Raw genomic sequence first — 23,828 nt, 5'->3', positions numbered from 1 at the left:
CCCACCTTTGGAATAAACCCCCACACTCTATTCATTCCCATTCTTCCCTCCAGGCCTTCAAAACAGCTGTTCACCACCACCTATCACCCCCCATCCAAATCCTCGATCTTTTCTACCCCCGATAATCCACCTCCTTCAAATTCCTTGCTTTCCTTCCTGAAAGTCCCTGTAATGTCCATCTTCTATTCCCCATGTTCCCCACCCCATCCCTCTCCCTTCCACAGATCTCCTCATGTCTCTGTTCCCCACTGTTTGTCCTTTCCACTCCCTCCCCTACTGTCTCATGCCCCCCCCCCCTTGATGTGCGTTGTGTGTTGGCTCTCATAAGAGCCTCGACAAGGTATACAAAAAAAAAAAAGAGTAAACATTGTCAAGTGGCATTTTGAGACCAAATCAATTGCTTCCGTTCACACGAGGTTCTGCAACGCATCCCAGAAACAAGCCAAGCAAGCCAGCCATTTGGAAACTTGTGAAAAAAATTCAAAAGTGAAGGGACAATTCTCAACATTAACAAGGGAAGGTCCGGTCGCCCAAGAAGTGTACGGTGTGAAGGAAACATGGAACGAGTTTGTGAGTCAGTCATGCAAAGTCAGAAGAAATGGCATCAATTTGCATAGAGAAAGTCCGAAGACAGTCAGCCCTCCGGCGACAGTGGTTCATGAAAGATGGTGCTACCCCGCATACAGCCAACAAAACAATTTCCTTTCTGTGTCAAAAATTCGGAGAACCAGTTCTCAGTTTGCGTATGGAAAATGAATGGTCTCCACATCGCCCCGACCTCAATCCGCTGGATTTTTTCCTCTGGGGAGCTTGTAAGGATAACGTCTATGAGGAACACCCCAGATTTGAACCTGATCTGAAGGCAGCAGTTGAGGGTTATGTGCAGACAGTAACCATTAAAACTTGCAGAAAAGTCATTGAAAACTTCACAATTTGTGTGCGTGGGGGTGCTCACACCGAACACCTCAACTACAAGTGCATTAACGCATATAATGAGTTTCATTTCTCCATTATTTGGTTTTCATTTTCAGAGTTAATTTTTTTGTTTTATTACTCAATGTTTTGGTAAATAAAGCTTTGATGCGGTTAACCATTTATTGACACACCCTATATATAGGATTCATCGGATGTCTGTCTGTCTGTCTTTTTTGCAAGGACTGCTGGACCGACAACCACCAAATATAGCACACAAAGTCCGATCCGGGGATTGTCTTAAGGGTATTTTTATCCACCACCTGAGTCTTTAGAGATCAGTTTTCTGACTTTTTTCATTTATATGCAATCACATTGGTTAACAGATATCACATGACATATGGCATGGGCAAAGGCCAGCACACCTAATTAATTGAGCTGTCTTCAACCCATTGGCTCATTGTACAGCTGGCCTGACTCCACACACAATTGGACACCTCACTAAATCTAATAAATAAGATTCATCAGATGTCTGTCTGTCCGTTGACGTTTTTTGCAAAGACCGCTGGGCCAACAACCACCAAATTTGACACATAGACCAAGTCTGACTCAGTGGTTGTCCTAAGTGTATTTTCATCCACAACCTATGGGTACTTTTGCTCGCACTATCTATAATTTGGCTTTTGTGTTTGTTTGACTTGTGTGCACTCCCAAACCGCTTGACGAAATGAGCTGAAACGAGGTGGTTGTACTTGGGGAAGGTTTCAGAAACTTTAAAAAAAATCATAGTCACAGGGATGCAGGACACAAATTCTCAATGTGAATGTATATCTTACGTCAGTGAGTTACTCATTTAGCAGCACTCCTGGTGAAAGAATGCATTACAAGTGCAGGCGGTTTAAAGTATTCTAATTGTATATCTGTATGAAAACCTTATAGAATCGAAAAAGCACTTGCCAATTTATTTCTGTGCGTTGTATTGTATGCACTCCTAAACCGCTGGACGAAATAAGTTGAAAGTGATGGTTGCACTCTGGGTGTACATGGGAACTTTCTACCAAGTTAGGATGGCCAACTTTTAGATTTTTCACTTTTATGTGAAAATGTGGAATATTATCAGAAGAAGTGGGTGAATTATCAGACCTATTAATACGCTTTTGCACCGCTGAAACTTGAAAACTGGATGTTATCGCCAAAATTTTTTATCAAGCTCCCGGAAGTTTTACAGATCAATATGTCGCCCCTCCTTCCGACTCGCACAAGGAGTGTTTCTCGTCAGATTAAAAAAAAAAATCAACAAATCTCGAAAACATTCAAGTCCTTTTATATTGAAGGCGAGACGAGTTTGATAGTAACATTCACTTTGCCATATTGTATCAGTATTCGTAATGGTGAACCTTTCATCTCTCACTAATCAGATGATACATACTAGTGCGTGCCCGTACGGGCATGCAAAAAAAAAATAAAAAGAAGAAAAAAAAAAACTTTCAAACCACGTGCCAGAAACAACAACCACACAAGCCGTTCCTTCGCTATCGCGTGCCCTTACGTGCGTGGCTGTACGTGCAAAAAATAAAAAATTTCAAACCGCGTACCAGAAACAACAACCACACAGGCCGTTCCTTCGCTCTCGCGTGGCTGTACGTACGTGGCCATACCTGCGTGGCTGTACATGCAAAAAAAATAAATAAATAAATAAAAATAAAAAAAACTTTAAAACCACGTGCCAGAAACATCAACCACACAGGCCGTTCCTTCGCTCTCGCGTGCCAGTACGTGCATGGCTGTACGAGCAAAAATAAAAAATTTCAAATCGCGTACCAGAAACAACAATCACACAGGCCGTTCATTTGCTCTCGTGTGGCCGTACGTGCGTGGCCGTACTTGCAAAAAAAAAATTCAAACCGCGTACCAGAAACAACAACCACACAGGCCGTTCCTTCACTCTCACGTGCCCATACGTGCGTGGTCATATGTGCAAAAAAAAATCAAAAAAACTTTCAAACTGTGTGCCAGAAACAACCACACAGGCCGTTCCTTCGCTCTCGTAAATGATGACTGGATTGGAGCATTGTGTTTATCTATAAATGTGCATAAGAAATCGAGAAATTATTAGAATACAGTAAGTCATCACTATCCAGAAGTCCATACATGGTAACCCCGTAATGGGGAATGTGCTCTTTCCCCATCGGCCACGTCTACGCAGAAACGTGTCCTGTCATTGGTAACTAAAGCCTGTATCTCACTGGGCTGCAACAGCTCGCGACTAGTTGGAGACACCAAATTGCAATAAAACAGCGATAATTTTCACTTGGAATCACACTGAATTTATACTAAAACACATTTGCGTATGTCTCACGAATATCGCACGAATGTCCCACGAACTCCCAGCGAAATTTGGGATGAACTTCGCCTGGAGTTCGCATACATGTCGCACGACATTCGCGCGACGTTCAGGTGACAAAACTGAGATTTTTTTTTGGCACATGCAACTGTCGCGCGACGGTTACACGACGGTCGTGCGACCATCGCACGACAACTGTGCGTGACAATTGAGAAATGGGGACATATATATGAGGCTTCTCCCTTCCAGCAATCATATTGTCAGTTGGGAAACGAGTAAAAGAGTACCTGACTGAGTACTACAATGGTGTGGGAGCTGTGCCCTGGCAGAACAGGATGGTGGGATTACAGGAGAATGCTGACCAAGCCTGATTGTTCAAAGTGTTCTGTTACTTGTCAACATTGCACCCACAAACATTGTGTGTGACCCAATTGTTCATCTGCCTTGATAGGGGCTTGTGGGTGTGACCATATTTTGTGTGTGACCTAATTTATGTAAAAATGTGTGACGTGATTTAGGAATGATGGGAAGGTGAAAGGAATGATGGGAAAGTGTAAAGTTTGCATTGAAAGCCATGACTCAGAACAGGAGAGAAAGAGGACAGACAATGCTGATTTTACAATTTGGACTACGAGTTTGTTTTTTTTGTCATATCTGGATTGAACTATTGTGAATCTATCTACATTACATTGCATAAATAACATGTGGATTTCTATGTATATATTAAATTGAGTAGACAATACATCGTGCAAATTTCTGATTAAGTTCTTTTGAAATAACAGAACAACATATTGTAGCAAAAGACTTTAATAAATGAAATTGTCACATGAAAATATGCAAGTGCAAACAATGCATACACTGTCAAGTTACAAATACATACAAGTTTTCATACAGTATCAAAAAAATAAACCTCAGTTATGTCGCAATTTCTTCCGAAAATATTCTCTATTAAATCACAGTTTTGTCGCGCTCTCAGGGGTCCCAGGACAGATTATCATTTTTTTCTCCAATCAGTCACAATTTAGTTTCATAGGTCACCAATCCCTCACAAAGTTATCTCACATTTGTCGCACCTTCTGACTCACGGAAACTAAATTGAGAAGGGTTCGAGACTGGTTTGAGACAACTGCGACGACTCTGACTATTTTGAGAGAAAATTTGTCGCACGAATTTTTTCAACATGTTCAAAATTCAAGCGACACCAGAGCGACGTCCTGCGACTCACGTGAGGAAATTGAGAACCACCGCAAACGTTTCCAGACATTTTGGAGAATCCCGTTTGCATTTTGTCGCGAGCTGTCGCAGCCCAGTGAGATACAGGCTTAAGGCGCCCTTTCCCCATCGGCCACGCCTACGCAGCAACATGTACTGTCATTGGTTTGGTAAATATATGGCCATAATTTGTGAACTACTTGTCCAATTGATATCAAACCTTGAAAAGGCACATCCTCAGGTCCCCAGCAATATACCTGGCAAGTTTCAATTAAATCGGACCAGTGGTTGTCGAGAAACAGCGGTGACACGCGCACACACACACACACACACACACACACACACACACACACACACACACACACACACACACACACACACACACACACACACACACACACACACACACACCTGGAATTATAGATACTAGTACATGGCCGTACGTGCAAAAAAAATAAAATTCAAACCACGTGCCAGAAACAACCATGAATTTCAAAAAATTATTTCAACCAGCTGTTCCTTCACTCTCGCGTGCCCATATGTGCGTGGCCGTACGTGCAAACCAAAAAAAAACAAAAAAAATTAAAAAAAAACTTTCAAACAAATACACAGGAAGTTACTAGAATACAGCAAGTCATCACTATCCGGAAGTGGCGCGTGCCTGTACGGAATGTTCACATGCATTCCACGAATTATCGCTTGTATTGAAGTAACAAATGCTGTGATATTTATACACAGAGTTAATTAAAATCCAAATTAAAATCAAGTTTACCTCCCTGTCTTTGCTTGCCATGACATTCGCTGCCATTGACCATTGCCACTCCTACGCCACGGTAACTATGGCGCCCTTTCCCCATTGCCATGCCTACACAGCAACGTGTCCTGTCATTGGTTTGGTAAATAAATGGCCATAACTTGGGAACCTCTAGTCCGATTAATATCAAACCTTAAAAATGCACAAACTCAGGTCCCCAGCAATATAGCTGGCAAGTTTCAATTAGATCGGACCAGTGGTTGTCGAGAAACAGCGGTGTCACGCGCACGCGCACGCGCACGCACACGCACACGCACACGCACACACGCACGCACACACGCACACGCACACACGCACGCACGCACGCACGCGCGCACACACACACACACACACACACACACACACACACACACACACACACACACACGTACGTACCCACACGCACGTACACGTACACGCACTGCTGGAATTATAGACAGATATATACAGAGTATATATGTATAATCTGACTGGGAACACAAAGCGCGGGAAGATATATAAACGCGGGAAGGGAAGCGAGTTACCTGCAAACTCGACGTGCGTTGTGGAAGGCGTTTTCGGTCACAGACACCGACTTTGTTTTCGAGCAAGCTTTGTGCGGTTCTTTCTTCTGTCGCCACGTTTGCGTTAATCTCTTCATCGTGCTCCGCCGGCTTCAGGTCTCCATCGGTCAAAACAAATCTGCAGCAGTCTTCTCCTCGCTGACGTGGATAACATTCGACGACATTTGTCTGTCATTGAAAACCGTTCTTTGGGCACGAGGCTTCATTGATAAGACGGTTCAAATTTGGCGCCATCTTGTGTTGTTGTTGACGTTTTAAGGTCGACGATGTCCTTGCGAAAAGTTACGTCAGGATCAGTGCTGAAAGATAAACAAAAACGAAATATTTAGCATACACGTACTGCTCGAACAAAAACATGAACCTTCAAAATCATCAAAAAAAATTTTTGTCAACCTAAAAGTTCTCGCTTAATTGATTTCTTGTTCTGTAAAATTTCAACCGACATTTTCTGATCGATATAATATCTAATCAGCATCGACAACGAAGACAATATATATATATATATATATATATATATATATATATATATATATATATATATATATATATGTATGATCCATTCATTTTATCGTCAAGGCGCAAAAGAATTATGATGAAAAATGCTGCATTATTAAACATCATATAACTTTACACCCGAAAACGATTACTAAAACGAGACGCGACAGTGTGTGTGTGGTTTATTCGAGAAGAAGAAGCATAATAAGAAGAAGAAGAAGAATAAGGAGAAGCAAAAAGAAAAAGAAGAAGAAAAAGAAGAAGAAGAAGAAGAATATGGAGAAGGAGAAGAAGAAGAAGAGGAAGAATAGGAGGAGGATAATAAAGAAGAAACAACTCAGCTTTGGCGGTGCCCCAATTGTCGAATCTATCTATAATTCCAGCAATGTGTGTGTGTGTGTGTGTGAGAGTGTTTGTGTGTGAGAGTGTGTGAGTGTGTGTGTGAGTGTGTGAGTGTGTGTGTGTGTGTGTGTGTGTGTGTGTGTGTGTGTGTGTGTGTGTGTGTGTGTCCACTGTTTCTCGACAACCGCTGGTCCGATCTAATTGAAACTTGCCAGGTATATTGCTGGGGCCCTGTGGATGTGCCTTTTTAAGGTTTGATATTAATTGGACAAGTGGTTCCCAGGTTATGGCCATTTATTTACCAAACCAATGACAGGACACATTGCTGCATCGGCGTAGCCGATGGGGAAAGGGTGCCATTTAGTCACCAAAGACAAGACACATTGCTGCGTAGGCGTGGCCGTTGGGGAAGAGATCCTCAGCCACTTTCCCCATTACGGGTTACAACATACGGACTGCTGGAGAGTGATGACTGACTGTATTCTAATAATTTCTCGATTTCTTATGCCCCAATCCAGTCGTCGTTTACGAGAGCGAAGGAAAGGCCTGTGTGTTTGTTTGAAAGTTTTTTGTTTTTTTTTGCACGTACGGCCCGGCACATACAGGCACGCGAGAGCGAAGGAACGGCCTGTGTGGTTGTTGGAAAGTTTTTTTTTTGCACATACGGCCACGCACGTACGGGCATGCGAGAGCGAAGGAACGGCCTGTGTGGTTGTTTTTTTCTGGCACGGTTTCAATTTTTTTTTTTGCACGTACGGGCACGCGAGATCGAAGGAACGGCCTGTGTGGTTGTTGTTTCTGGCACGCGGTTTGAAAGTGTTTTTATCCCCCGCCACGTGGCGGAAGGGGAATATTGTTGTCACCCAGGTTTTCCGGCTGTCCGTCCGTCCAGGCGTCAGCATTTATAGCTGTGACTGCGATAACTCATAAACTGTTCGCCATATCGATTTGAAATTTGGGTCACACATGTACCACCTGAAAAGGAACAACCCTATTGATTTTGGGTGTGGCCGGATGCAATATGGCCGACTGGGGCGGCCATCTTGAAAAAAATGTTTTTTGTAATAAATGGAAAACCGCTTATCTGATTTCAATTATTTTTGATTACTACGTTCTTCACCCCTGGGGAACTTTTTCGAGATGATGACCAAATGGTGTCTTGTTTCCAATTCACCTCCCTCATTATCTGGAATATGTATGACCTTTTTATTCAATGGCGGGGGATTCCCCATCTCTGATGGTATATTTTTTTGTTGTTTTTTTTCACGTACGGCCACGCACTCGTAATAAAAATAGCGCCAATGCTCGTGCGCTTACCTGGAAGAACCAGGGAACCACTGGAAGGCATGAATGACCACGAAATATGTAGAATATGTAAATTCAACCTTTGGCCTTTAAGTTTACGAACTTAAGGTGCAATTTTTTTTTTAATCGAATTGGCATGGCATCGCTTTCAGGAAGCTTTGGTCCTCAAAATTTCCCTAAAGTTTGGTGAAAATAGCGTCATGGGTGATGAAGGTTGTGGTCAAGTTTCATCGAAATCGTGTTTGTACTTTCGGAGAAGAAAGCACATACATATTTTGATGGTGATAAGACCCCCCCCTCCCTCGTCCCCTGCCCCCCTCCCCCCGCCCCCCGACTCCCTCAGACCCTGATTTTTAAACGCCGTGAACAAACTTTCGGCCATCACCATCACGGGTGATGATATGAAGGGTATGGTGAAGTTTCATCGAAATGCTATGTGTAGTTTCAGGGAAGATCCGAGTTTTCACATAATGACAGACTGACGGACAGCGCATAATGACAATACCTCATCTGAACAATTTTTGTTCCAGGTGAGCTAAAAATTGGACCGCTGGAAAGCAAACAATCTATTTACTTGGTTTGGAAAGCTAACAATCTATTTACTTGGTTTGGAAAGCCATTACAATCGATTTACTTAGTTTGGAAAGCCATTACAATCGATTTACTTGGAACAAAATAATCGTTTCCGGTTAATCATCGATACTTCGTGAAAAGCCCTTTTGGTATTGAAGAAGAAGAAGAAGAAGAGGCGGTAATACATGTTTTAAGTCGTGTCGCGGTTTAAACGGTAAAATTTATTATTCTCCAACAGCAGCAATCCTTTCAATTTCAGGACACATAAGAAGTACAAAAACGACTTGTAATAATATCGCACGAACAGAAAAAAAAGGTTACACGGAAATGTTTTACACAAACAATAACAACAACAACGTGTCATAAAACCTTTTTCTTTGGTCGCGTGTTTCACTTCATTATACATCTTCACCGAGATTGATGCAATATGTTTGTGAAGTACAACATGCTGTTTTCTGATTGAACCAGCGAGCGAAGCGACGGATTGACGCTTATTTAAAAAAAAAAAAATGTTGCCTGATCCTGCGTACTGATATTCCTGTTTGTACGGTTTAAGAACCAACAACAACAACAACAACAACAACACGACCAAAAGCACACCGTACGTTGAGTATTTCAGTTTCACACACGAGGGTAAAGGAAGTTCGATGATAATTATAAAGTGAAGGGGAACATTGTGGCGGTTTCGATGCTCTTTTCCACCGGTGAGTGCACGAAACTCTCAAACTCATTAGGCGAACACGACTTCCTCTCGTTCGGGATCCTTCAGCGTGACCGTGCCGCTCATGTGTCGGTGAGTAAAGCAAGGTCGACACCAGCAGTACGTTGGGCGGTGTAAGCTCGCCGTCAACACAATGGAGCCGCTGACCACAAACTGCGTGGCCCTCGCTGTGCTGCTCGCCGCGCCCGTTGCACTCTGGGTCGGTCCAGGGCGCCTTGGGCCACACGACCGCTGGCTGCTCGTTTCGGTGCTGGGATCCGGCGGCACTCGACTCGCTGCCCACGTGCTGGGCGCTCGGTCCACCAACCGCAGAGGGTCGAGTTCGGCCAGACTACGAGTCGCCGTGCGGGGCGGGGCGTACTTCGCCGCCTCGTGCGTCGCCCTGCACGTACTCACCGTGTTGTTCGGAGCACCCATCGTCGAACTTGCCGCGGACACTTTCCTGTTCGCGCTGCTGTTGGCCACGTACACAGCCCTACCCTGCTTGTGCCTCCGAGGCCCCGATTTTACCCGTTGGGTGCAGCTGTTGGTTGGCAGTTGGCACGGAACGCCGAACGAACGGGCGACTGCGGTCGTGGTCATGGGCAGCTTGGCTGGGGCATGGCTCGGAGCCTTCCCCATCCCTCTTGATTGGGACCGGCCGTGGCAGGAATGGCCAATCACGTGCACAGTTGGAGCGACGCTTGGCCATGGTTTTGGGCTTCTCGCAGCCTGTGTGTTATTACTCACCGACCGTGGAAAGCCGCGACATACCAAAAAACCCATCTAAATCCTTCCCTCATCTCACTCCCTGGACGATTTCATTCGGGATTTGCACACCGACCGATTGCAAGGACAGAATTAAAATTTTCCGAATCCTTAAAAGGAAGATTTAAACAGCTTTGGAGTAAAAATAAATGAAACCGTCCAGCAACTCTGAACACGATGAGAGATCTGGCGAGCTATCGCAGGCACTCGAACCAAATTATAGCTCCAGCGTACGTGGGGCACTGCATCAGCGGCACCCCCAACAAATGATGTGACAGCCGTGAACGACTTACGAAAGAAGAACGACGATCGATGGTTGCTCATATTGGCTACACCTTTAACTTTCGAACCGCTTCCTCCGTTTACCTTTTCGACCACTGCTCCGATTTGATGGTAGAAGATGTTTCTGTTTTTGAAGAATTGAGATATAATTTTGCGTTTTGTTTTAAAAATAAAATTTGGAATGCACAATATCACCAGAACCTGTCCCATTACCAAAACACCTTTTCGAATAACGTGAGTGTGGTGGTTAATTGGTACGATGCTTTTAATTGCTCATAACGTCTGGCATTGTCATGCAGTTTGTTCTACTCGAACCCATGACTTCCAACATCTACCTGATTAAACCTCCGATTGCTTTTATTGATGGAGAACACATTTGATCAGCACTTGTATGTACAGTATGCCAATATACCTCTGTACAGCAAGTACTTGATCTGGCTGGAAATGCAAACTCGAGAGGAGGATATTGGGACCAGACTCTGTGCAGAGCGTTGGTGCGGTTTAAGAAGTCTCCTTGGCTATTGCGTAAAATCCTGGACGGGTCACCACTCATTTTGCCAAACTCGGAAGGATGACAGGCCGAGTTAACCCCACCTGGTATTAATTCAACAGCTGAACAGGTTTTGAACTCAAGACCCTGGATCGCAAGCCCACCACGAAACTCAAAAGGAGAGTAAATGAAATCGTTTAATGACTGAACACGCAATTCAAAATTTCACACTTTTAGAGCTTCTTGTATGATCATACAACTTACTCGAACGGCACTCGGTTGAGCGTATACCCCCACCAGGCCGATTCGTTTACATTTTGTATGCCACTGTGAAGCAACTGGGAAGGTTTTTTTTTTATATGTTTTTTTATAGTTTTTGGCCCTATCTCTCAGTGGTGAAGAATCACTTAAATATTCCAGTATCCAGATCTTCACCAAAATTGAATCAATTCGTCCTCGTCACACACCCAACCTGTCCACCAAGTTTCATCTGAATCCATCCATAACTTTTTTGAGATATCGGTTTCGCCCCATCTCTCAGGCCAGGTCAGCTATGGGAGCATGTGCTGGAGCAGTGCGGCACTGCGTCCACTTTCTGCCGGTACTCTAGAGGCCTCCGTCTGACCATCCCCAAGGCAGATGCCTGGTCCATCCCCAACTCCTTGAGATTCTTCTTTTGCAATCTCAATGATGAAGAATCACTTTAAAAATAAATAAAAAAATCATCCAGATATGGATGTGGATATTCACCAAAATTTCAACAATTCGTCCTTGTTACACACCCAACGTGTCAAAGTTTCGTCCAAATCTGTTCACCACTTTTTCAGACATCGTGCTATATATCGTTTTTGGCACTATCAACGTTGAAGAATCACTTTTAAAAAAATCCAAGCAGCTGGATCCAGTTCATCCTTGTCATACAGTAATACAACAAGTAATAATACACAGGCTTCACCAAAATCTAATGCGTTCATCCTTGTCACACACCCAACATGCTCACCAAATTTAATCTCAATTCATCCACCACTTTTTGAGATCCTGCACACAATTAGACACAGACAGCGGTGAAAACATAACCTCCTTCCACCTTCGGCAGCAGAGGTAACCAGAGTGGTGTCAAAGCCACCCAATGCTCGCCTGTTTATACATTTATCGTTTTTGGAAGACTCGTCTAATAATATTTTTTATAAAGCATTGCAGTGAAGTCTGATCCAAATAATTTTAAAGCAATATATGTATTTGTATATTGTAATCAGTAAAAAAGTGTGGTCGATTAAAAACATAAGAAAGGAAATAACTTGCACCAAAAACTTTAACATCTTCACGCTCATGCCGGGGGTATTGCTATAGCTCTCTGTTCTTTGAACAGGTGAGCTAAAAATGAGTTCTCTTACCAGGAACTTCAACGCAGGAGTCCAGTGGTCCATTGATCTTGTGCTATGATTGCCAATGTCTGGTTGTTTGTCCATGCCCTACCCTTTTTTCACTGCTGAGCATCAAGCAAGGACACTGCACAACCACAAGTCTTTGTTACGACTCAGCCAGTTTTCCAACCGCCGACCTCCCAAACTCAAGAGCGGACCCTCTAACCACTATGCCACTGAGTCTCGTTCAATCACCACAAGAGAAACAAATGTAATCAATCAAGGCTAAAACCTAAAAACACATTCAAGATAAACTTTATTGCAACACCTGAACACCCATACCCACCTCACGGTAAAGCCATGCGATGGACATACCGAGTTGGGAGAAAAAGACACAAAACAGCCAAGTATGCCTGGAAATCTCTGCATTGACTGACAAACCTTCATGAAACCCTTACCATTACATCAAAATGACCTGATTTTGCTGACTCACCACCTAAACCGTTAAAAAGGCTGAATTGGTCAGCCTGAAGCACTTAAATCCTCCATTGTCTAACGTTCAGCATGTGTGTCATGTCAACATCACATCATCACCTCGATGTGATGACGAACGCTTCATCTCAAACAGTGAGCCCATTAGCATTCGTAACATAGCATTTTTCTTACAGCACAATATTTTTTGGAATAAATGACATAGACACACCAATGGAATAATAAATGAAACTCATGACAACGGAGTGGGGGGGGGGGGGATAGTATGTATGCATGTATGTGTGCCTTCCTTGCATTTACATCAAATTGTTGAGACTTCATGAAGGTATCATTGGCCACCAACCGCAGAGGGCAATTACCAGAAAAAAGAATTTGACCATGTAGTACTCAGACAAAGAATCAGACTGCTTGCCCGGTCTCAACAACATCCTCATTCCAACCATAACAACCGATAAAACTTATAACACATCTGATTTCAGATTACTTGATTGACAATGAAATGGTCATTTTTTAAAGCAGAAAAATCAGACTTCCTTAAGTCTCGCCAAGACATGATCAATACATCTGCATACAAGATAAAGTGGCAGGATATTTCTGTGCTTCCTTGTCCCATAGATAACCACTTCCAAAATAAAACCTTTCAGCTGTGCAATTTCTGGTGATTTAATACTTGACGGGGTACTTCTGGAGCAGTGCAACCGCAAAGCAAGCACTCCATCACTTCAAACTTCAAGACTCATCCTTACAGCCAGTTCTTGAAAGCTGCAACACAGTAGGTATGTTGAATATCACAAAATGTATTTTTAAACTTTCATCAGAATAATATCAGTTGATTTAAGAGGCAGTGAATTTTTCAACTAGAAGGGCACTCAGAAGAGCACATATCTCCACCACGTAATGCCTGATTCACGAGAACATATCCGGCCAAATACATTTTTGTAACATCATGTACATATCATTTTTGGGCCCATCTCCTAATGATGAAGAGTCACTTTAAAAATAAAAAACACTCATCTGGATATATATGTGGATCTTCACCAAAATCGAATCAATTCATCCTTGTCACATACCCAATCTGTCCACCAAGTTTCGTCCGAATCAGTCCCCAACTTTTTGAGATATCGTGCTATCTATCATTTTTGGCCCCATCTCTCAATGGTGAAGAATCACTGAAAAAAATTCCAGGAGCCAGATCTGGATCTGGATCTTCACCAAAATATAATGTGTTCATACTTGTCATACACAACCTGCCCACCAAGTTTCATCAAAATCCGTCCACAACTTTTTGAGATATGCTGCACACAAACAAACAAAAACATGACGACGACGTCGTGCAGAGCATGATACTTCCAAAATCCTTAAAACATATTTGACCTCAAAAATAATTGGTGTTTGAATTCAATGACCAAATATATATCCTCTTTAAATTTCAAGTCAATGGGATGAAAACTGAGGGTTTTAGAAACACCACCTTAGTTGTTGACCTTGGGCCTATGTTGACCATTTGGTCGATGTTGACCTCAAAAATAATTGGCTTGTTGAATTCATTGACATGAAATATAAATCCTCTTCAAATTTCAAGTCAATCGGATGATAATTGAAGATTTTAGAAACACAACATGAGTTGTTGACCTTAAAAAACAATTAGTTGGTTGAATTCATTGACCTGAAATATAAATCCTCTTTAAATTTAGGTCAATCAGATTAAAAATTGAGGATATTATAAATCTCACCTAAGTTGTTGACCTTTGGCCTATGTTAACCTTTTGACCTCAAAAACAATGGCTTCTTCCTTTTGACAAACTCTACCATGTGGTGAAGTTTCATGAAGATCAGTTTAAAAATGCGACCTGTAGGCAACAGACAGACAAGCCGGGAGGCGGCGATGGGTCGCCGAGCATGGAAACTATAAGATATAGAGCAAAATGGATGTCATATAGTGGATAGGGTATCGCGTTAAGATTATGCATATCAAATCTCATCTAGTTCCATCTACTGATAACTACTCAGTATCCATTTGAATGAAAAGTACCAAAAATGCGGTTTGAAATCGGAAATCACCAAAGTTTGAGGGGGTGCTGTGGGTGAACAAAGATCTAAATCGAAAATCCGGCTTGATTGTTTGTGCACAATGTATTCCAGACGATTACTGTGAATTTTCATGACCATAACCCTAGGAGGAGTAGCATTTGGCGCGAAGGCACCTCCAGCTTACGCATATTATCGATTTTTGCACCAATTGACCTTTGACCCCTGACCTAAGCGAAATCGGTCAATATGTCCTGAGGCAAAGTTGTCGTACTCATTGAGTACCATGAACCTGCAAAGTTTCATTCGTATCGATGCACTCACCTGGTCGCTAGGGGGCCTTCAATTTTCGCGCATACCCTAATTGTAGGGGGCGCTGTTGGTAAAGTATTCCATATATCACAAAAACCGGAATATATTTGATAGAGCATCACCTGTAGATCATTCGTGCCAAATTTCATAACCCTACGTGGGATAATGGCTTTGGGAATTGATTTCGCGTGAACGTTACCGATTTTGAAGGTTTTCGGTTGTTGCTAGGGAACCAAAGCGTCCCGAGCAACCATCACAATTTCCAAAGCACTCGGTCATAAGATGTACCTACCACCCGGGTTTGGTCAAAATCTCCCCACGTTTACTACCAATTATGCTGATGACAAAAGAACAAACATCCAAACAAACAGACAGAATTACTGACAATAAGGGTAACCTATTTTGGCGACCCAACAGACAGAATAACAAAATTGACTGACCAATATTCTTGAAAAATCTTCGATTTTGCAACAGACAGACAGGCAGACATGGGTGAAAACATAGCCTCCTTCCACCTTCGGTGGCAGAGATAATAACACAACACTATGGCAAAGTTATATGAGACAGAAGAAAAATCTCCACAATGCACACGATGTACAAAATTACTTGTAAATGAAGGGGATTTTGAAAACATGCTCATGGCAGTACAGGAAATGTGCAAAGAAGCAGAAGTCGAGGATGAGTGACAATGAGTGCCAGAGTTAAACACAGGTGTAAATTTAAAAGCTTTCTTTGTTTTGTCACCGAATGTACACTACATGGCGAAAAGTATGCAAACACCTCTTCTAATTAGTGGATTCGGCTATTTCATCCACCCCCATTGCTGACAGGTGTATAAAATCAAATGTATAATGTATAAAAGACAGGTGTATAATGTCGTCGGTTGCAGCACTCACTACCGAGTTCCAAACTGACTCTGGAAGCAACGTCAGCACAAGCACTGTTCATCGAGTGCTTCAGGAAATGCGTTTCCATGGCCGAGCAGCCACACACAAGCCTAAGATCACCATGCGCAATGCCAAGCTTTGGCTGGAGTGGTGTAAAGCTCGCCGCCATTGATCTCTGGAGCAGTGGAAACGCATTCTCTGGAGTGATGAATCACACTTCACCATCGTGTAGTCCGAAGGACGAATCTGGGTTTGGCGGCTGCCAGGAGAACGCTACCTGCCCGAATGCATAGTGCCAACTGTAAAGTTTGTTGGAGGTGGAATAACGGTCTGGAGCTGTTTTTCATAGTTCGGGCTAGACCCCTTCGTTCCAGTGAAGGGAAATATTAACGTGACAGCATACAATGACATTCTAGATGATTCTGTGCTTCCAACTTTGTGGCAACAGTTTGGGGAAGGTCCTTTACTGTTTCAGCAGGACAATGCCTCCGTGCACAAAGTGAGGTCAATACAGAAATGGTTTGTCGAGATCGGTGTGGAAGAACTTGATAGGCTTGCACACAGCCCTGACCTCAACCACATCAAAGACCTTTGGGATGATTTGGAATGCTGACTGAGAGCCAGACCTCATCACCCAACATCAGTGCCCAACCTCACAAATGCTCTTTTGGCTGAATGGAAGCAAATCCCCACAGCAATGTTCCAACATGTAGTGGAAAGCCTTCCCAGAAGAGGGGAGGCTGTTATAGCAGCAAAGGGGGGGGGGGGGGACGAACTCCATATTACTGCCCATGATTTTGGAGTGAAATGTTGTACGAACAGTTGTCCATATACTTTTGACCATGTAGTACATTTCTGATTCATGCCTGAAACAAGCCACCCGTGCCAACGATCCTATAGAACTTGAAATCCCACCATATTCAGTAGAAACTTGCTTCTATATCCCTGTTCCTCTCTGCAGCAACCGCATGTTTATGTGCATTATCTATGGCACTTTCAACTCTGATGGCTGTGTTTGAGGCTCTTTCAGGTAACTTCTACTCCTTCCTATTCACCCATCCAACTCTTTTCCTAATCTGCAGTGACTCCAACTATCATTACAGCAGGCTTGGAGTCAGTCCCTAATCCATTGGCTTAGCCTCGATGGTATTGCAACCGAGGACTTTTGTGACACTCCTGGCCTCATTCAATGTTAGATTCCCAATCCATATTTCCCCATTGTCTGCCATTCTCTACTAAGCTTGATCAAGTCTTACTTTACATCCAATCTCTCCTGTTCTTCCTCTGCTTTTTGAATCACGTACTCTTGAAAGTGGCTGTCTCCAAAGAGCAACCACAATGCCACTGTATCTGAAAGTTTAATTGGGCAGATTGGTCTGGCCTACAATCAATCATCAATTCTCCTGACTGGTCCACAATTTCTTAATTTCTTGAAAGAGACAGTGGCAAGGAATAATTTCTCTACCAATTGCTCTTTCTCCTTCATCAATGTTTAGCTTCAAGCCTCAAGTTATTCGGCCAAATATCTTGTCCCTGGCACAAAGATTTATGCGGTGAGGCAATTACCAGAAAGCAACTTGCCTTTTTCTCCTGGAAAACTAAATCCATTGATATGAAAGTGCAGTCTCTCAGAAAACCGCAAAAATTGCGTTTCTATCCTCAAATGCACCGGAATTTGGAATCCGGCCAACTTTCACCATTCACAAAAACGTTGGTGAAGTCTGTCGCATTGAGCATGATCCTCATCTGTTCCTTCACTCTTGACGGATGTGGTCATGATGGACACTGCTCATGCCAAGTTGACTACTTTAATTACAGAAAAGGCCAACAGTAAAGAATACACAGCACACAAAGTATGAGGGCAAAAAAGAAATCTTGAGAAACTATGTACTTACATGCTAGCAACGGAGTTCACATGTGGTCATGATGAGTGGAGAAGATTTGGAGGAAGCAGAAGGAATGTTCGGGAAACAAAAGTCCATAAAAATTAATCAAATTAATAAACTGCATAAAGAACACCATAAAAAGATGTAAATGATTTTGAAATAATTCAAGGCAGCAGTTTATATGAGGTAGTTATCAGCATTGGTGGAAACAATGTGCCAGCGGAGAACTCCCCCTTTTGATCCAGAGTCAATATTACAGTTCGCACAGTGAAAATGACCAGCTACAATCTACATTTTTTCAAAAGCAAAGATAACTCGAGGGGGAGCACTCGGTAGAGTGCAAATACTGCTAGGTCACTCAAGTGAACCTGATATCCTATTCATTCAATTTGACGTCAACAGTGCTCACAGAGTTATAGTTTGCAACTTTCCCTTTTACATACTCAATTCATTCGTCATAACTAGATTCCTTGAGACAGAAATTGATTTTACGTGGGTATAACTACCTGAAGTTCCAAAATCAGCCGCAATTATAATTTTGGCATGTTTTTTTTTTGTTGGAAATCACTTATAACATGTAGAAATGCAAAAAAAAAAAAAAATCAAAAAAAAAATCGAAATTGTTGAAAAAAAATTTGCACATTTTTTTTTTCTCTAACAATTTTTTTGGGGGGTGGAGGGGGGGTAGAAATCGCTTAAAACATGTAGAAATGCAAAAATAAGAAATCGATATTTTGTTGAAAAAAAAAGTTGCAAAAATTTTTTTCTCCAACAATTTTTTTTTGGGGGGGGGGGGTTGGAAATCACTTAAAACATGTAGAAATGCAAAAAAAAAGAAAAAAAATTCAAATTTTTTTTCAAATTGCCCGCCATAGCGGCCATATTGGATTTTGGACCAAGTCCAAAATCTAATGGCATGATCCTTGGACCAGACGTAACCCCCCCACCAAGTTTCGTCAAAATCCGTCGAGGAGTTTTTCCGTAATACTGTTTACAAACAAACAAAAACAAACAAACAAAAACAAACAAAAACAAACAAAAACAAACAAACAAACAAACAAACAGAAAGGGGTGAAAACAGTAACCTCCATCCATCTTCGATGGCGGAGGTTAAAAATAAATATAGTCATACCAAAAAACAAATAATGGTTAAAACAATGCATGCAATTGAAAAGATCATACCACCAATTTACTTTATTGTGCATGCTCACCACAATCAATGCAATGAAGGCGAGATGTTTTTTTCTTGGTTGGCCAATCGTGGAACGACACCGCTCGCCTGCTTGAGCGTGGAACGACACCGCTCGTCTGCCTGAGCGTGGAACAACACCGCTCGTCTGCCTGAGCGTGGAACGACAACGCTCGCCTGCCTGAGCGTGGAACGACAACGCTCGCCTGCCTGAGCGTGGAACGACACCGCTCACCTGCCTGAGCGTGGAACGACACCGCTCACCTGCCTGAGCGTGGAACGACACCGCTCTCCTGCCTGAGCGTGGAACGACACCGCTCGCCTGCCTGAGGGTGGAATGACACCGCTCGCCTGCCTGAGCGTGGAACGACACCGCTCTCCTGCCTGAGCGTGAAACGACACCGCTCGCCTGCCTGAGGGTGGAATGACACCGCTCGCCTGCCTGAGCGTGGAATGACAACGCTCGCCTGCCTGAGCGTGGAACGACACCGCTCGCCTGCCTGAGCTTGGAAAGACACCGCTCGCCTGCCTGAGCGTGGAACGACACCGCTCGACTGCCTGCGCCTGGAACGACACGGCTCGCCTGCCTGCGCGTGGAACGACACCGCTCGCCTACCTGCCTGTTAACTTCTGAGTTAACAACAATTAACTTCTGTCCCGGCTGGGCAAGATACTGATACGCACCTCACACCCCTTTCCTCTGGAGCTCACATAGCATCGGCTGCGCTTCTCCCAAATACGCACCGCCAAACACTGCATTCACTTTCTCCACCTTTGGACCAAGGCAAGCCCGCCTGCTTGCATAGAGTGGGTGAGGGGCTTACTAAATTCCCCAAACTCTGTCTCAGAGTGAGTGAGAAGCGCCTGTGCTGTCTTTCGTTAAGTAAGAATGTTTAAGGGGATCTTTACGTGCTGGAGGATAATTGCTTTTCTTTGTGACACTGCGCTTGTATACTTGCCTTGTGAATTATGCAAAAGCCTGGTGTTGGCTTAGCGGTTCAGGTGGCTGGCTTGGGATCTTAGGGTCCTGAGTTCAAGCCCCTGTCGGCTGTTGAATTACAACAATGTAGGGTTGACTCAGCCTGTCATCCTTCCGAGGTCGGTGAAATGAGTACCAGCTTACTGGTAATGGGGTATTGTTTCACCGACAGAGCCGTGCCCTCAGCCAATGATATTACCCGCAGCCTTGTGCTGCATACGAAGGAGGAGGAGGAGGAGGAGGAGGAGGAGGAGGAGGAGGAGGAGAATTGTGCCTGTAAATACTTGCTTTTGAATCATTTGGTAAACTGTTTAAAACCTGCTCGATTGTCTTTTTCCATCATTGGTTTGATATAGCGTATGTAATAGACCCAACTGCAGACCCAACTGATTTGCTCCATTAGATAGCTGACCTCTCACCTACGGTTTCGCTTGGCCGTATATAATAAAGACTGGGTGGAGGAGTCGAAAGCGTGGTTCCTCATCTGGGTGGGGCTAGATCACCAGTAACGTTGTGTGAGCCTTGGAGTCGGGACCCTGCCCGACTTAACCTCCTTAGATGGCGTCCGTGGTTGCTCAGCAACCTGTCGAGCCACGGAGTTATCCATGGCTAGTGGCTTCACGGTTGGAGGTCGAGTAGCGGATCCACGAAATCCCCCTTGTGAACCGCAGGCTGACCCCAAAACTTGTAACATCAGTATATAATTCCGCTTATGTGTTTGTGGGTGTGTTTGACTTCTATGCACCTCTGAACCACAGGATAGAGTAAGTTAAAATTTTGTGGTTGTACTTCAGGCATGCCCGGGAATGTTTTAGGCATTACATTTTTTTTTAATGTCAAAGGGTTTTAGGTAGGGGGGGGGGACGGTGAAGGTCACCATATATTCTCAATGTAAATGTATACCATATAGCACCACTCAGTGGTTGGAGATGGTATTACAATTCAGCTGTGGAGATGACTTGCAATTTTGCACTGTGCATATGGAAGAAGTACTTTACAGACCCCTGCCAAAGGGAGGGGTATGACGTTCCCATGGGGAGTGGGTGTTCCTACTGGAACATAATATTCCAACACACTTGCAAATGACGACGAGGAGGAACAGTGTCATTAATTTGGACACAAAGAATGCATTCTCTCTTCTGCAGGTTGCACCAAGACATCACTCTGGAGTCTAACATACAACGGGCATTTATTTTTGGCAGACAGTGAATGAAATGGTGACACTGCATATGAAATGCAGGGCTAGAAACTCGAAACTACACAACAGTGTGCAATAAGCAAAGCAACGGAATGGCACAAAGAAAAACTGTTCCCCTCACCACCTGACCATGTGGATTGCTTTCCTCAAGTATTTGCAGTGCAGTAGGAGATAAATTAATCTGCACTCCATAAAGAAACAGGCAGCTGTATCAAGAAGCACATTATGAGTTTCCTCTATACCTAATGACTGTTGCTTACCTTCACAATATCTATCCAATTCCAACCACGAGGAAGCTCTCCTTTGTGATCTGAAAAAAAGGATTTAATATTGTGGCAACAAGTAACAAATCTTCAAGATAATTGTCAAGCCGATCAATACAATCTTACTGCATCCTGAGGTTGTTGCAGTTTACAAATAATCATGCGTCAGATAATCTCAAAGATATTACAGGAAAATGATCATGCATCACAAGTTCGAATCCCAAGAGCATGAAACATCAAATAAAACAAAGTTGCAAAATAGAGCAAATCAACTGCTGTCCCACTGTAGAGTGCATCGAGATGAGATTATTCAAACTGAGATAGTGAAGAAAAAAAAAAGTACCTGTGCGGTCGGCCAATCGTCGCTTCTGTGCCTTAGTCAGCTGTTCCCGTTTTTCCATGCCTCCAAAAACGTTATGACTCACCTGCAATATTAAAAAATCTGTTTGCAAAAAACTATCATCTCTGAATAAACAGTGAATCCATTTATATGCAGGTGAGAAGTGTGAAGTTGATGCTTGGGACAACACAGGAAGAACAAGAAAGCATCCCAAATGCAAAGCCCGTCCACATTGCTTTGTACTCAAACTAAACTTGATGAAAACAGCAGCAAAAAAACAGAGTACATTTTATTCATTAGTGTTCTCCACATTGTCATAAAAAAGGTTTCTTCAAAAATTTTGGACAAAATCTGAAATGGTAAAAAAGTTATGGCTTGGCCATCCACACTGAAGCTCAAATGGTAAATAAAGAAATACGGAAGGGATTTTAAAAACCCCGTCGTCTCGTGCTGTGTAGTGGTGGCCAGGCTAATAAGAGGAGAGGAGGGGAGGAGGGGAGGGGGGCAGTGGGGGGGAAGGGGAAGCTAAATATCTTAATACTGTTTCCTGAAACAGGAAACAGTTTCCTTTTGGCCGATGTTGACCTCAAAAATAATTTGTGGTTGAATTTATTGACCCGATATGAAAATCCTGTTCAAATTTCTCGTCAATCGGATGAAAATTGAGGATTTTAGAAAATTGGCCTCTGTTGACCTTTGGCTTATATTGACCTCAAAAGAGTGACCGCTATATCACATGGTCATGTAACATGTGGTAAAGTTTCAATTTACTCCACTGAACGGTTTTCGATCTTAACAAAATGCAGAAACATACAATGTATGACATACATACGTGCACAACCGATCGCTTAACCCTGAATTTTGCTTCGCAAGCGCAGGGTAATGCGTACGTACAATTGTAGATGACTTATTTGATGCAGATATAAACTAATCTACTAATGCATATCCATAAATGATAGATAGTGCTGCCCTCTGGTGGCCACCAAGCAGAATTGCATGATGTGTAGAGTTGAATATGAGCAAAAAATAGCAAAAAGGAAAAAAAAAATATGGCACTTAAGTGGAATTTCTTTCGTCGGCCATTAATTAGACATACAGACAGTATTGTCCGATGTATATTCCAAGTTTCAGCTCGTTTCCATGTATAGCCTTTGAGATATAAGCACCAACACATTTTGGGCGGACAGACGGATGGACGGACACCAACGTGATTTTCAAGGGTTTTCGTTAAAAACTCAGGAATGCGGAAATGGACGTTAGTGAAATTCGGAACATATTACCTCGATGTACAAAGGATTTACTTCTGAAATTTGCAGCCGATTTCGTCCAGTAGAAGCCGAGAAACGAATGTTCAGTCCCCATGTTAAAGTTGCATACAGAGAAACCGTCCCATATAAAGGGAGGGGTGCTTTGCACCTCCCTTGATAAACGGAAGGCTGAAAAAGATGAGTTCCAAAGTGGCCACAACCACAAGATGTTTTGAACTTTCTTTGTAAAAAAAATAAGTTCACAGATAATGTTCCCAACACATTTATTGCTCTCCGCATCTTCTTCACCCTCCCTATTTCTGTGGCCAGTGGTAAGTGTAGCTTTTCCAAGTTAAGGTGAATCAAAACTTCTATTTGTTCCTCAATGAAGCAACAAACACTTGTTGGGCTATCCACCTCATCAATAGAACATGAAATTACACAAAACATCCACCTCAAGGAACTTTGTTTCTACATTTGGTAAACTGAAAGCACAGAAAGTGAAATTCTAAATTCTAATGAATTTTGTTGCAGGAACAAGGTATTACATCATGTGATACATTTCACACATGATAACGTGCATTTATTCAAGTAGCTATCGTGTAAAAAAAGTGTAGAACAATTAGAATGCACAATCAGTTTCAGATTCTTCTCCATGTGAAATATCTAATTATAAATGCAGATGTTTTATTTATACTTATGCAAAATATTAATTTCCAAAAGTTAATTGGGGGGGGGGGGAGGGGGGTAGGGGAGCTGAAGGTTACTCAAGGGTGCCTAATCCCCTTGCCCTGCATCATGTCATACCTTCTCCCATACTCACCCCTGCTCTCACTGATCCCTTCCCACCACCCTCTCCTTCCT

The 23,828-nt window shown here is 42.9% G+C and overlaps 3 protein-coding genes across 6 annotated transcripts in view; 1 reads left to right on the top strand and 2 right to left on the bottom strand.

The window, feature by feature from the left end:
• The window catches only part of LOC147008450 (DNA polymerase theta-like), a 96,692-nt gene extending 90,471 nt beyond the window's left edge, over positions 1 to 6,221 (bottom strand). Inside the window, exon 1 of the mRNA XM_085863640.1 lies at positions 5,786 to 6,221. Within this exon, the coding sequence (XP_085719766.1) occupies positions 5,786 to 5,901 (116 nt within the window). The 5' untranslated portion in view covers positions 5,902 to 6,221. The remainder of the gene's footprint in view (positions 1 to 5,785) is intronic.
• Positions 6,222 to 9,014: 2,793 nt separating this feature from the next.
• Positions 9,015 to 10,480, top strand: PIGF (phosphatidylinositol glycan anchor biosynthesis class F). Its single transcript, XM_085864254.1, has one exon. It carries the CDS (start codon positions 9,394 to 9,396, stop codon positions 10,027 to 10,029), a length of 636 nt encoding a protein of 211 aa, XP_085720380.1. The 5' UTR covers positions 9,015 to 9,393; the 3' UTR covers positions 10,030 to 10,480.
• A 1,962-nt stretch (positions 10,481 to 12,442) lies between these two features.
• RWDD4 (RWD domain containing 4) overlaps positions 12,443 to 23,828 on the bottom strand; it is a 20,141-nt gene continuing 8,755 nt past the window's right edge. For 2 of the 4 annotated variants that reach the window (XM_085864256.1, XM_085864257.1), the window contains exons 6-9: positions 21,721 to 21,802; positions 21,376 to 21,424; positions 17,758 to 17,841; positions 12,443 to 13,397 (exon numbers count right to left, since the gene is read on the bottom strand). In XM_085864256.1, the coding sequence (XP_085720382.1) occupies positions 17,784 to 17,841; positions 21,376 to 21,424; positions 21,721 to 21,802 (189 nt within the window). In that variant the 3' untranslated portion in view covers positions 12,443 to 13,397; positions 17,758 to 17,783. Of the gene's footprint in view, positions 13,398 to 14,368; positions 14,486 to 17,757; positions 17,842 to 21,374; positions 21,425 to 21,720; positions 21,803 to 23,828 lie in introns of all 4 variants that reach the window. The other 2 variants (XR_015053322.1, XM_085864258.1) reach the window with 2 other exon arrangements.

The sequence above is a fragment of the Eptatretus burgeri genome, chromosome 18, assembly GCF_056783735.1.
Source record: "Eptatretus burgeri isolate ZD-2024b chromosome 18, Ebu_testis_v1, whole genome shotgun sequence".
Taxonomy (NCBI): domain Eukaryota; kingdom Metazoa; phylum Chordata; class Myxini; order Myxiniformes; family Myxinidae; genus Eptatretus; species Eptatretus burgeri.
The sequence above is the reverse complement of the archived record's forward strand: the minus strand, read 5'-3'. Positions and strand labels throughout refer to the sequence as shown.

Bases quoted from the DNA above. Each gene is read 5' to 3' on its own strand.
- PIGF (XM_085864254.1), top strand. From the start codon at position 9,394: ATGGAGCCGCTGACCACAAACTGCGTGGCCCTCGCTGTGCTGCTCGCC.